At 44.8% G+C, this 13655-nt stretch overlaps 1 protein-coding gene across 1 annotated transcript; it reads left to right on the top strand.

Moving 5' to 3' along the window:
• Window positions 1–1125: 1125 nt before the first annotated feature.
• dld (deltaD) lies at window positions 1126–8795 on the top strand. Its single transcript, XM_042487961.1, has 12 exons — window positions 1126–1179; window positions 1308–1616; window positions 2339–2399; window positions 3280–3537; window positions 5493–5553; window positions 5655–5785; window positions 5886–6055; window positions 6151–6367; window positions 6853–7026; window positions 7140–7869; window positions 8024–8303; window positions 8420–8795. Exons 1-12 carry the CDS (start codon window positions 1126–1128, stop codon window positions 8423–8425), a joined length of 2451 nt encoding a protein of 816 aa, XP_042343895.1. The 3' UTR covers window positions 8426–8795.
• The last annotated feature ends 4860 nt before the right edge of the window (window positions 8796–13655 follow it).

The raw sequence follows: 13655 nt of genomic DNA, 5'->3' as shown, positions 1-13655 counted from the left end.
TGTCGCTCCAGGTTTCAAAGGGTTAAATCAGTAATATGTTAGATGACATAATACATAATGTAGAGCCAGACTTAGGGAGGTTTACAGAAGACGCAACCAAAAAATAAAGACAAGGTAATAGGGACAAATCGACTTGTTTTGGGGGGTGTGAACATGTGAACACCCCGACAGGGGTAACACCATAGGAATGTGGCGGAGCAGATGGTCGTTGCAGCGCAGTTGGGACGGCTGGCTGCCGGCTGGCCGCGCGGGGAACAGGCCAAGCCAAGGCTTTACCATAACTCCAAATATGAGAGGCCACCGTCGGACTGGCTGCTGCGCGTATAAATCACTTGATGCCGAGATGTGGAGGATTTCGTGCAGAGGTTAAAGAATTTGTCGGAATGTAAATGGGCCCTGTGTGTTGTGTTGTGGAGGAGGGAGGCATCACGGGAAGCAAGGGGTTGTTGCACATTTAACAGCTCACTAGCCATTTGGTCTGTCCCTTTGAGAGAAAGAGGGGGTGTGGGGGGGTATGAGGGAGGGCGGGTTTAGAAAAGTTGTATGCACCCCCCCAGCTCCCCCTCTCCTCCCCCCTCTCCTCTTTCTTTGTGATGGCCCCGGGGCGGACTTGTGGCGCTGGTAGAGGGAGGGGAAGAAGAGGAGCAGAGGGGTTCATTTGCATCTTATTACCCTTCGCCTGCTGGCCCGGTATAAAACCCTGCGCAGGGCAGGACACCCATCAGACACACGCACTGTTTTTCCGAAAGAGGCGCACAGAGACGGAGACTTTGCATCAGCATATCATTATCAATCAAGTGGGAAAATAAACAAGAGCTGCCTCTTCCTCCTGTAACTGGAATTAACTCTCATACTTCCATCGGGGATTTCATTCTTCTCTAAGAGGATCCTTCTGCCGAGGATTACTTTACATTTCAAAACTTTTTTCCCCTCTCTCTGTCAAAAACTCGTGCCGCGCATGGAAAAATAAGGAGGCACCAAAGGAAAAGTTCATCTCCTGCGCGTCAAGAGTTCACCTTGACTGTGACATAGCGGAAAGCTTTTGAAAAAACTTTCTCCATGATTGTTTGAGCCGGGCTACGAACCTGTGGAGCTTTCACTGCTTGTTGAAGGGCTGTCAACACAATGGGACGCCTGTGTCTGCTCCTGGTTGTCACTCTCTCCTTGCTCACCTGCCAGGTAAGATTACGCGATCACACTAAGTGGTATTTTTACGCACGCCGTGTTTTTACTCGCATTTGTGGCTGTTATGCTCATACATCCCAAAGTTATTTGCCTCAAGCATTGGGCTGATTTCACGTTTATAGGTTTGGTGCTCCGGAGTGTTTGAGTTGAAGCTGCAGGAGTTTCTCAACAAGAAAGGGATACCGGGCAACTCCAACTGCTGCCCCGGAGGCTCTGCTGCTCATCCGCAGGGCCAACACCAGCAGTGTGAGTGCAAGACTTTCTTTCGGGTTTGTCTGAAGCACTACCAGGCCAATGTGTCCCCCGAGCCTCCTTGCACCTACGGCGGGGCTGTGACTCCCGTCCTCGGCTCCAACTCCTTCCAGGTACCGGAGACTAACGCGGACAGCTTCACCAACCCAATACGCTTCCCTTTCGGCTTCACATGGCCGGTAAGTGAGAATTATTATTTGCTACGACTTTTCTTGCAAGAGTACTGTAGGCTATTACATAGTATTTATACGTTTGGTGTTATATTTGTTTCATGTGGACGATATTATGGTTGTCACATTTTTAAGGAGTAATGAAAACCATGGGCAGACTGTGAAGTTATTATTGTCTTACTCCATTGGGACATATTAGCTTTGAAGAGTGCAAAACCCAACAGATGCTCCCAAACTCAACACTTGTGAGGGTCTTTGTCAGCACTGTGTGAGAGGGGCTATTGTAGTAGTTCTGTGCTCTTTGGTAGGATAAAACGGGAGGGGAGGAGGGCGTGCGTGTGTGTGTGTGTGTGTGTGTGTGTGTGTGTGTGTGTGTGTGTGTGTGTGTGTGTGTGTGTGTGTGTGTCTGTGGAGGGGAGAGGGGGGTGTTTTCACCAAACGCTCCTCTCCTCCGACCAGGCTTGGTGGGAAATTTAACATCCTCTGAGTTGGCACATCATTGGCAGCGCAGCGTGAAATTCCGCCTCGTTTGGTTTTACGGCGGTGTCAGAGTGTGATAGTAGCAGGGGTGTGAAAAAGGGAGCAGGTAGTAGCCCTTATTAGGCCCCTAATCAACACGGGAATTAGGCTGTGAAGTTTATTGGGAGGCCTCCTAATAGCCCTCTGCTGCTCTGGGGAGGGAGGGAGGCCTCCAGGCCCAGCAGCTGTTGACTCTCTCTGTCTCTCCTCAGGGGACGTTTTCACTGATCATTGAGGCTCTGCACACTGACTCCCTGGACGACCTGACAACAGGTGGGTGACAGCCAGAGAAGGCAGCAGTGTAACTCAAAGACAGGCCAGAAGGCGCACAGTGGCCTTGTATTCTTTCACTTGGTGCTCAGTCATCAAGACAGCACTAACTTTAATGAATGCTGCCACAACATTATGCTGACATTTCATACCAAGAGCGAATAATGTACATTTCTTATATAGTGCTTCTTCTCAAATCACATGTTATTTGATTTCCATATTGATCATTAGATTTGATGATAAATAATCATTTAAAGACAGCCTCTACAAACTTATCTACAGCTGGAGGTTTATTAATCATCATGTGGGATGAAGGCCACCCACAGCTTTTGCAGGTGCTAGGTGAAATTTGCCCCTATTGGGTGATATTCACTGTTATCTTTATGTCCTGCTCTTATCAGCGCACTAATAATGACTAAGTGATTACAGCATGGGGGAGTGACTCTCTGTATTGGTGGTGGAGATAGTGAAAAAAGCTGCCTGTCATCAGGTGTAACCTATACTTGTCTTTTGAAGGAAAGTGCATAATTCACATTTACTTTTATATTATTTAAGCAGCAGTAGTCACTGCTTCATTGTATTGCAACCTTAAAAAAATTATTTTATATCTGGCACTAACAAATTTATTATTGTATGTGTGACTAACTTTCTATAGAAAGCTAAATAAAGACATCATCAGCAATAAACCCCCCAAAACACTGCAATAATCTTAAATTTTGCAAAGAAATGGCATAAAAGTCATAATTTATGACAATGACAGGGTGTCACCCTCTTTGCTCCTTGTGCACCTGCTCTGCAGAACATCATGTTGCTATCATTAAATCATAACACTAACCATAATAACAGGTCACTGATAAAAAAGCTGCATCATTGATTTTTACAGACAACCCGGAGCGTCTGATCAGCAGGATCACCACTCAGCGTCACCTCACTGTGGGAGAAGAGTGGTTCAAGGATATGCAGACAGCCGGCAGAACCGAGCTACGTTACTCGTACCGCTTCCTGTGTGATGAGCACTACTATGGCGACGGCTGCTCTGTCTTCTGCCGGCCCAGAGACGATGCTTTTGGCCACTTCACCTGCGGGGAGCGCGGGGAGATCATATGCAACTCTGGCTGGAAGGGACAGTACTGCACTGAACGTAAGTGGGTTTGCTTATAAACCAACACTGAGTTGTGCAGGCTGTGTGGGGCAATGTGAGGAAATGCCATAAATTGGGGATAAAGGGGTCAAAGAAAAAAGTTCATCTGTGTGGTATTGCACGAGTTAATATTTAAATTTCCCAGCAGCTGCCTGTGGGAAAAATAAGCTGAAAAAGCAGCACAGTCATTAGTAGGAGGTGCTGATGTTTACATAGAGAGTCTGATCCTAAAAAACTGCCTCATACATGGACAGAATAATGCATGCTTTACATTAGTTGCGGCTCCAAGAGGAATCAGCTCAATTGAACCATCAACACTAAGGAGCTATAAAGTGACACTGATGAGGCAGAGACTTGTTTATAGATATAAATTACTTTTCAAAGTTAATCACTTGCCTATCTTTATTGTTGAGGGACGTTTTCCACCTCCTAATGCGGGGCCCGTGTGCAACAGGCGTCAGTTAGTTATCCCATAGCACCAGAGGCCTCCATTCTAATGAGCCGCAGTGGCTCCTCAGTAATTCACACGCCGCGTGCCTTCCATTAGACCACTGGGGCCTCCTCGCCCCAAACCTCCTCCCCGATTGGCCAAGTGGGGGTCCTATATTGTTGCGGCTCGGGCTAGTGATTGGCCAAGCGGGGTTGTGTATTGTTGTGGAGGGGGCAGCTGCTCAGTGAGAGGAGACAATGGAGCAGCTGTCTGGTGGTTAGCTCCACACAGACCAGCTGGCCCTGGGGGGGAGGAGGGGAGCGAGGAGAGACGGGAGGAGCGGAGGAGGCAAAGGATGAATGTGGAAGAGGAGAGGAGGAGAAGAGAGGGGATAGGTTGATGCAAGAGGAAGGGAGGAGAGGAGGATCAGAAGCAGGAGGGGAGGGGGTGATGGGGGGTGGAGGAGGAGGAGAGGGGCCAAGGGTGAGAAAAAGGGACTTCTGACCCACAGTCAAGGGGAGAAAGGAGGCTTTGTGTGGGATGCTTTTGTGTCGGAGAGCAACCATGTTAAAGGAGAGGGATTGTTGGCTGGTTCTTCTGTATGGTGACCAACGTGCCTATCGGCCATTAATGCCGGAAGGTAACGTTTTCAGCAACTTTTGCAGTATCGAACAAACCAACACATTTCAGCCGGTGGTCAGAAACAACCCCATGACAAGATTTTATCCATCCCCATTTTGGCAGCTAGGTTTGGTCTAGATTAACCCCTTGAAACCTGGATCAGCATCAGTTTTCTTGTGCTGCATTCATACGCCCTTCACAAGCCGTTTGAAACCTGAGCAGATTTCTTTGTTTAAACACATGGGGAAAAAGGCAATGGCCAACTTGGCAAAAATGACCCACAAATAGCAAGAAATTAGTAAATGGTAACAAGAAAATTTCTCAAAAGAATCAGTCTTTAAAAAGAGGGAATCATTATCAAAAAACTATTTTAAAAATGAGGGAGAAATGTCCAGAAATAATTAAATAATTTTATATTTGAAATTATATCAGAAAGAAGAGATATAATAAACGATACGTAAAAGATACGTTTTTTAAATTTTCCATACTTTTTTAAGCTCTTTGTCCTGTTTTTTACATTTATTTATTTATTTTATTTTCAGGTAATTTTTTTAAAATTAATTTCTTGCTAATTATTGGACCATGTATCTGTTGCTTTCACCCCATGTTTTCAAAAGAAATCAAAGCAATTTGCTCAGGTTTTAAGGGTTAACTATCAACCTCTTTCTAGTTTATTAGGCCTCTATGACAGGTAGAGTGATAGAAACTGCAGACAGGTGAGCAGGTAAACTAATCTGAGAGACAGACTGGTCACCAGACAGGCTGAAAGATGAACAGATAAGAAGGTCGAGGTGCCAACACAGGCAGCTGTTTGAAAAGGCTGTCTGTCAATGGGAGACTGACGGAGGGCAAATACACGGGATTTCCCATGATTCACCTGTCACTATCTGTTTCCTCCCTGCAGCAATCTGTCTTCCTGGCTGTGATGAAGAACACGGCTTCTGTGATAAACCTGGAGAGTGCAAGTAAGTCACGCAGTCCCCTTTTTCATATTTGGGAGCTTCATAGTTGGATCTTAAACAGATAGTTTGTTAATAAAAGTATTTAATGAGTGTTTTGTTTCCAGGTGTCGCGTGGGCTTCAGTGGGCGTTACTGTGACGACTGTATTCGTTACCCAGGCTGCCTCCATGGCACCTGCCAACAGCCCTGGCAGTGTAACTGCCAGGAGGGATGGGGTGGGCTCTTCTGCAACCAGGGTGAGTTTACTGAAAGATTTACTGCCCTAGCTGCACTAAATCATCCTTCTTTGTTTCAAATTGAAACTTAATGAATGTTCCTTCTTGTTGCGGTTTCCAGATCTGAACTACTGTACACACCATAAGCCCTGTCTTAACGGAGCCACCTGCACCAACACTGGCCAGGGCAGCTACACTTGCTCCTGTCTGCCTGGATACACAGGTGCCAGCTGTGAGATCCAGGTCAACGAATGTTCTGGGAACCCCTGTCGAAATGGAGGCAGCTGCACTGTGAGTGTCGATCAAAAGAAATAATGTGTTGATAAAAAAACAAGAAGGCTTTATTAGTGGAAATGAGCCTAACCACTGCATTATTTCCAATACAGGACAACGATAATGGCTATGTGTGCACCTGCCCACCTGGTTTTTATGGCAACAACTGCGAGCTAAGTGCCAATACCTGTGCAGATGGGCCTTGCTTCAATGGTGGGCGTTGTGCCGACAACCCTGAAGGCGGCTACTTTTGTCAGTGCCCGATGGGATACGCTGGCTTCAACTGCGAAAAGAAAATCGACCACTGCTCCTCCAACCCCTGTTTGAACGGTACGCTGTCCTCTGTGTTTGTAAGCCTATCCATCTCAAACACCTTTGCCAAGAAACTCTTGTCTGGATTTGAGCTCCTGCATCTCCAGTAAGGCCTGCATCAACATTGCGACAGAATCTTTCTCTGTCTTGGTGGACATACAGCCAATCAAAGGTCGTTCTCAACTCAGACCTTAGTCTATTGTCCATACATGGAGAATATAAGCACTTGCCGAACCGTCTCCTCTTGTTGATATCTCGCAAGTTCTGATGAAAGCAAAATAGAGAACTAATCTTCCAAAAATGAACATAAATGGGAGATGATGTCTCCACAAAATTGTTGAATAACAGCAATTCATCACTGGATGGCAAACTTTAAAGCAGATATTTTTTGGATTGGAGAACTAAATTAGGGGGAAAAAAGTGAAATTAAACCTAAATCTAGAATTGAAAAATATCTGGAGACTAACCCCCTGTCATTGTCTCATTCCCTTTCCGATTTGCAGGTGCAGAATGTGTGGATCTGGTGAACTCCTACCTCTGTCAGTGTCCTGAGGGATTTTCAGGTCCTAACTGTGAGGACAGCAGCAGTGTCTCTGGACACTGTCTGTCTTTCCCTTGTCATAACGGTGGGACGTGTCAGGAGGGAGTGAACGGTTACACCTGTACCTGCCCTCCAGGTATGACAGAACTCAAGAGACTGTGGGATCATGTTTACATTATTATTATTTTTTTTTTTGTAAAGTGTTATATCAGCTTTGTTCTAGGCTCTTAAACTCTGCATCTTTTACAGGATATACTGGCGAAAACTGCAGCTCCCCAATCTCCCGCTGCCATCACAACCCCTGCCACAATGGAGCCACCTGCCACGAGCGAGGCGGTCGCTATGTGTGCGCCTGTGTGCCTGGCTACGGCGGTCACAACTGCCAGTTTCTTTTACCAGAGGTTTCCAAGCGTCAACCGGTGGTGGACGGACCAGATCGGCGATATTCTTCACCAGATAATGAAAATTTTGAAGACGAGGAGGACGACGACAGTGGATTCCCCTGGATGGCCGTGTGTGCTGGCATCTTCCTCGTTCTCGTGATCCTGATCGGTTGCTCAGTGCTAGTGGTCTACGTTCGGGTCAAACTGCAGGAGAGGCACAGTCACCACGGTGACAGTATCCACAGTGACAGCCACGAGACCATGAACAACCTGACAACCACCAACAACTGTCTCCGCAGTGACAAGGAACTGGGCTCTATGATGACAACGTCAATTAAAAACACCAACAAGAAGGCGGATTACCATTCGGACCTGGCCGGGTCGCTGGGTGGTCTGAGTGGAATCAGCGGGATCAACGGAACAGAGAAGAACGGCTTTAAGACTCGTTACCCAAGTGTGGAGTACAACCTGGTCCACGAGCTGCGGCCTGAGGAGCTGTCGCTGTGTAAAGAAGAGGAGCGTGAAGAGCCGGAGGTCAAATGTGAAATGCTGGATGAGTCGGACTTGGAGGAAAGATACAGGAAGAGACAAAACAGGTATTTATAAAATATCAGCTTACGTAGATACACTGCTTGGAAATTTAGTGTCATGCATGCCGTAATTTGCATGGATGAAAATGTTTACACCTAATTACAATAATGACATGTTGTGTGAAGGACGGCATTTCTAAACCTGTTCTTTGCCCCACAGTGACGCATCGGAAATGAAACAAGTAGAAGAGTCACCAAGCTGCAGCGAAGCAAAGTATCAGTCATCCAGCGAGTTGAACTGTCATGCCGCAAGTGATCTTAAATACCAGTCAACCAGTGACGTCAAATACCAGTCAACCAGTGACATCAAATGCCAGTCAACCAGTGATGTTGAATACCACAGTCCCAGTGACAGCAGGTACCAGTGTACCAATGACACCAAATACCAGTCCGTCTACGTCATGTCGGACCAAAAAGATGAATGTATCATCGCTACAGAGGTGAGTGCACAAAAACGGAAGAACATGCCCGGCAAATATACCAAATAAAAGTATTTTCCCCCAGCATGTGGGTCAAAATACACCAAAAGCTTACATTTCATCTTTCTTTATTCCAGGTATGATACCAGTCCAGACCAGATCAGACCAGTTTCCTGTGGTTGATGGCGGTCCACACACACCAGCCCTGAGCAGTACAGCTCAGCTTGTCTCCAGGAGGTTTTACTCCTGCTGTTTGCTGCTGTTCCCTGGGATTTACCGGAGGACTTTGAGCCAAGGTGCTACTGAGCCAGCACGGAGTCAGTACTGACTTGGCAAGGACTTAGTACTACACTAGTACTACGGGTGAATACTGGACATATTTGACCTGCGTTTGATGTCAGGTCTAATGCTGACTCAGTACTATGGATGAAGTACCAGAAGACTAGCACTAGTACAAACTATGTGCAGAAACAGTGCTGAACAAGCAGCAGTGGAAGATTAACTGCTCACACCAGGATGGAGAATTGACTTGGATGTTCGATGATATTGTAGTACCGTGGAGTACTGGTTGAATGAACTATGTAGTACCTTTGGAGTACTGAGAACTTTTGAAGTACTGTTGTAGTACTGTTATGTGCTGTGGTTTTCCAATGCAGTGTAAAAGCTGCTGTGGATATTGGACAGTTCATGTCCTGTGCAGTGCTGCAGAGTAAAGGATGAAGTGAGAGCAGTAGTCCCTGTACTTTATTAAAACTGCAGCTGCTGTTGTTGTCTGTTTGTTGTTCAGAAGTCATTCAAGTCTAAGTTGAAACATTTTTCCTGACAAAACAAAACAAAATTAAAAACAGGGGGACTTGAACAGCATCTTTAACTCTGCAGCACTGACAGAGACAGTGTCGCTGAGCTGGTTCTCAGCAGAAAATAGAGAACTGAAGACTCCAGTAGTGACTGCAGATCGATCCAACATGGATCCTGTTGGGCCATACTGGCCCCCTGACCCCTGAAGGTTGTGATACACAGGGCAATGTTTTGGGCAGGGCGACTTAGGAAGCACACCAATCAGCACAAGAGAACAAAGGAAGAGATGATGAAATCAGGCAAAATATAAGGGAAATGTAATTACATTATTTCTCCTGGCAGCTCCTTCGACCACAAGTTATTGACAAAATGAACCTAAAGATACAAAATAATTCTCCTTTGATGATGCTGATGTGCGTCCAAGTAAGCCAAGCTATAAAGGACTAGTCTTAACTGCCAAGACCTCATTGCACTATGGAGGTGTGCATGTATGTGTGTGTGTGTGTGTGTGTGTGTGTGTGTGTGTGTGTGTGTGTGTGTGTGTGTGTGTGTGTGTGTGTGTGTGCAGATGAGGTGATGATACCTGTGTGTGGTGTCAAATGTATGCACTGCCCACTCCCGCTCCCTTCACTCCCAGTCTTCCACTATTAGCCAATTGAAGGACACCATCACCCTGCCTGCCGTTGGTTAGGATAATTTGTTTTTTATTTTATTTGTTATCTAAAGAAAGATGTATTCCTTTAATTTAATTATGTAATTATTTGTGTTCCATCTTGTTGTGACTTTTTTCTGTTATAATTTAAGTTGTTTTTATTTGGCAGATAATGTATGTATGTAAGTATGCATGTATGCATGTATGTGTTAGGCACTTGAGACCCCTGTGACTGTGTTGTATTTAAGAGAAAAGTCGTATGTACAGAGCCTGTCATTTTTATTACTGGAAAACTGCGCAATATTTTTCCAAAATAAAAGAGGAATGAAATATAGCACATCTGATGTTGAGTGATTTTGTGATTTTGTTTAAATGTTGATGCTTTCACATGCATTAAAGGAACAAACAGATTATGACACTGGTGGCTGAACATTACAGTACTAGGTGTTCATATCTATTGTGAGAAAAAAAAAGCTTTAGCTATTTATAGGAGTGTTGCATCATCACAATACATAGTGAAGCAAAAATATTCTTATATGCAGCCGTTTTTAGATTTGCAGTTCCCTCACAGGGCAATCTAACAAATTCAAACTGAGGGATCTGTTGTCGCTAAGTGATGGTGTGTTGGTATTTGCGTGTGTGTGTGTGTGTGTGTGTATTCGTCTGACGCAGCAGAAGACTGTCTCCTTGTGGAACCACTAAATGAGACAAAGACACACCCCATAATCATAGACCTCTTAGCCAGCCTCATCTGAGGCCAGAGCCATCTCTTTGTGTGTGAGTATTTGTGTGTGTGCATGTGTGTGTGTGTGTTTGAGATAGAGAGAGTGTGTATATATATGTGCATGCCAACGTATGTGTGTTTATATTAGCTTGTGTCTTGATGTGCTTGTGAATAATGTTTTTTATGAGCGTCTGTATATGAGCATCAGTGCTTGTGTGTGTGTGTGTGTGTGTGTGTGTGTGTGAGTGATCTTGTTTTAAGCACAGGGGTATTTATAGCCGGAGAGAGAAACCGCTAGTCTGGATTTAGTCCCAGTTGCCCCTGCCTGACTACTCTGTGTGTGTGTGCGCGCTTGTGTGTGTGTGTGTGTGTGTGTCATTTAGCGACCACTGGGAGTGTAGAAGTAGTCATCAAAGAACCTCATCTGGATCCCAGTCTCATATAAACACACACAAGACAGTGAAATTGGATGACAGATGAACAGAAATTTGTTACAATTACAGAGGACAAACTGTATTAAGTGTCGACATGGAGCACATCAGCACACACTCACACACACACACACACACACACACACACACACAACACACACACACACACACACACACACACACACACACACATAAACACAGGTCATGGACATGCTGACTAAAGTTACATAGTCATAAAATGAGAGGAAAAAAGAATAAAAGTCTTGTTAAGTTCATTCATTCCTTCATGTAATGACGATTTTTGGGCCCTATGCTTAAGCCTTCTCTGTTGGCGTTCCTATTTAGATCCATATGAACTTTTCTTTTTCTTCTATTCATAGTCGGGTTGCTTTCCTTCCCTCTCTTTTCTGTCTTTCTTTCTTCTTTTGGATGCCTGATTTCCCTTTCTCGGGCAAAGAATCCTAATGCTGGGGCAGACGAAACCATTTCGCACATTTATGGGCTCATTTATGCTCAACGTTAGATACATATATTAACCCTATAGAGCCCTCTGTCCGTACTCTGTGTTCATTTAATCTATATGCACATTTTTGTAAGGCTAACAGAAATGGCTGAAACGTAGATCATGGGGTCAGTGTAGGTTAGTTCAAGGGAGATATCACTCTGTAGGAGACAACAAAGGCACTTAAAAAATGTCAAAAGAGAAGTAACTGTGAAAATAACTTCTGCCCACATGTTGCAATGTATTTAATGGCTTCACAGACACCATCATTTACAACAATGTCTCTGTTAAAAGGTGTATTATTACAACCTTCTCCACCGTCGTCCCTTTTCTTGGTGAATGAAGCTTTTGATTATGCCCTTTAGTGTCATCTATTGTCTGTATATATGCCATCATAAAGGATGCATTGAATTATGAAGGAGGTGATGTTGACAATGTTTGGAATGAAGATATCTATTTACATACATTAAGGAAGCATAAATGATCCCTTAGTTGCATTTAAAGATGAATCTTGGTCAAGGAGTGAACTAAACTATTGTGCACATAAAGGGGTTAGAGGGGCCATAAGCTGAAAACACACTGGCCTTCAAAAAATAAACATAAAAGTAACATGTACATATTGCCTGTCAATATATTTCTTATTAATTACTTTAAAATTTATAATCTGAACAGTGAGATTATGACATAAATTAACACAAAAGAAACACAGCTGTCTCCAACTACAAGCGGACGAAGCTCGATGTTAACGGCTGTATTACAAACTGGTGCCACATAATCAGAAGCATAAATAATGTATAAAATGGTCAGGTGATTGTTCTTATCTGTGTCGCTGTAACTGATCAGGTTATGATGTTAATCAAAACACAGGAAACATGGAGTGCGCAATGTCCGTGTGCAGCCAACTCATCACACGGCGCCGCTGTGTCAGTGACCTTCCGCATCTACTGATGTTTCAGGTATCCCTCTGTTGACGCTCAGGAATGCCGTTACCGTGATGTAAACAAATGCACATGGTGGAATGAAGCAGCATGGTCCCTGTGTTCACACAACGGCACAGACCGTCACGATGGTTGGGATTAGGCAACAAAGTCAAGGATGGTTAAGTTTAGGCAAAAACCGGTGTAGAAAAAAACCATACACTCATCCACATGGAAAGCGAACTCCAGACTCCTGCACGAAAGTCAGTTGTTTGTGGGACCCATCAACCACCCACCTGCCTAATAACCGCACTCGTGCTGCTCATATTATGTGCTTACAGGCAGTGTTATTACCCTTTAGCGTTTCACGCACATGCAACCGGTTCCGTCCAGTCGCGTTCTCAAGTGACACTGTCTGTGCGCATTGCATGTGGATGTACCGATTGCCAGCATACAATAACAACGCCACCGGTTTCTGTTAGAGCTCATTCTCATCTGACGTTGTACAGCCGCGTTTGGTTGGACGCGGAAGGTGGCTATTGGCGTAACACTTGTACACTGAAAGCACTAATGGTGCATGCCCACTATACGTGACTACATGCAACCAGAAATCTTCTCCCATTCATTTTGATTTGGAAGCAGCTGAATACCTTTACAAAGCGTGCTGAGAACCCTGCAATGGGGACCAAGCTGGCAGCATGACATAAGTGACATTTAAAAAATTAAAATGTAGCTCACGTCAGCACAGCTACTCAAGCTGCAGCTCCAGTGACTTTTTGAACAGCTTTGTGTAAATCCAGAAAATACTAAAGTGAAACTTTGTCTGGTAGAGAAGGGAGTGGGGGATTGTGGATGGATACAAGCAACCAGTGGGGCAGGGCAGTTGGGAATTGGGGCGTATTGGTTGCGTATAGTGGGCATGCACCGTAACAGAGTGGCGCTATTTGACAAGTTCTGAGTGAGAACGGGCTGCTGTGGTGCATGGACCGTACCACTCTGTCTTGCGATTAGACAGCTTCCAATATCTTTCTAAACAAAGTTCACTCTTTCAAATGATTTATTCACCCAATTTTGATTTAGATATGACACATATTACTTAGGAATTAAAAACAGCAAAACTTAACCAAAGTTAATTCCAGGCTTTTTAAGGGCCCCCCAGTGGGGCTCTGGGTCAGTCTGACCTCCACCCCCCACTTCACTGCAACACCCCTGATGACACAGAGTCACAGTAAATGTAAGTTAAGTTACATAGCGACATGTTGGAGCATTGACCTGCCCAGTGGTTGTAGACACGGGCACCGTTGCCGTTCCAAAGACTGCGACTGTGACTGCTCAAAAAGTATTTGCTT

This window comes from Plectropomus leopardus, chromosome 1 (assembly GCF_008729295.1).
Source record: "Plectropomus leopardus isolate mb chromosome 1, YSFRI_Pleo_2.0, whole genome shotgun sequence".
Lineage (NCBI taxonomy): Eukaryota > Metazoa > Chordata > Actinopteri > Perciformes > Serranidae > Plectropomus > Plectropomus leopardus.
This window is presented reverse-complemented; position numbering and strand designations above follow the sequence as displayed.

Bases quoted from the DNA above. Each gene is read 5' to 3' on its own strand.
- dld (XM_042487961.1), top strand. From the start codon at position 1,126: ATGGGACGCCTGTGTCTGCTCCTGGTTGTCACTCTCTCCTTGCTCACC. The intron at 1,180-1,307 runs GTAAGATTACGC...TCACGTTTATAG, and splicing joins TCTCCTTGCTCACCTGCCAG to GTTTGGTGCTCCGGAGTGTT. The intron at 3,538-5,492 runs GTAAGTGGGTTT...TCCTCCCTGCAG, and splicing joins GGGACAGTACTGCACTGAAC to CAATCTGTCTTCCTGGCTGT.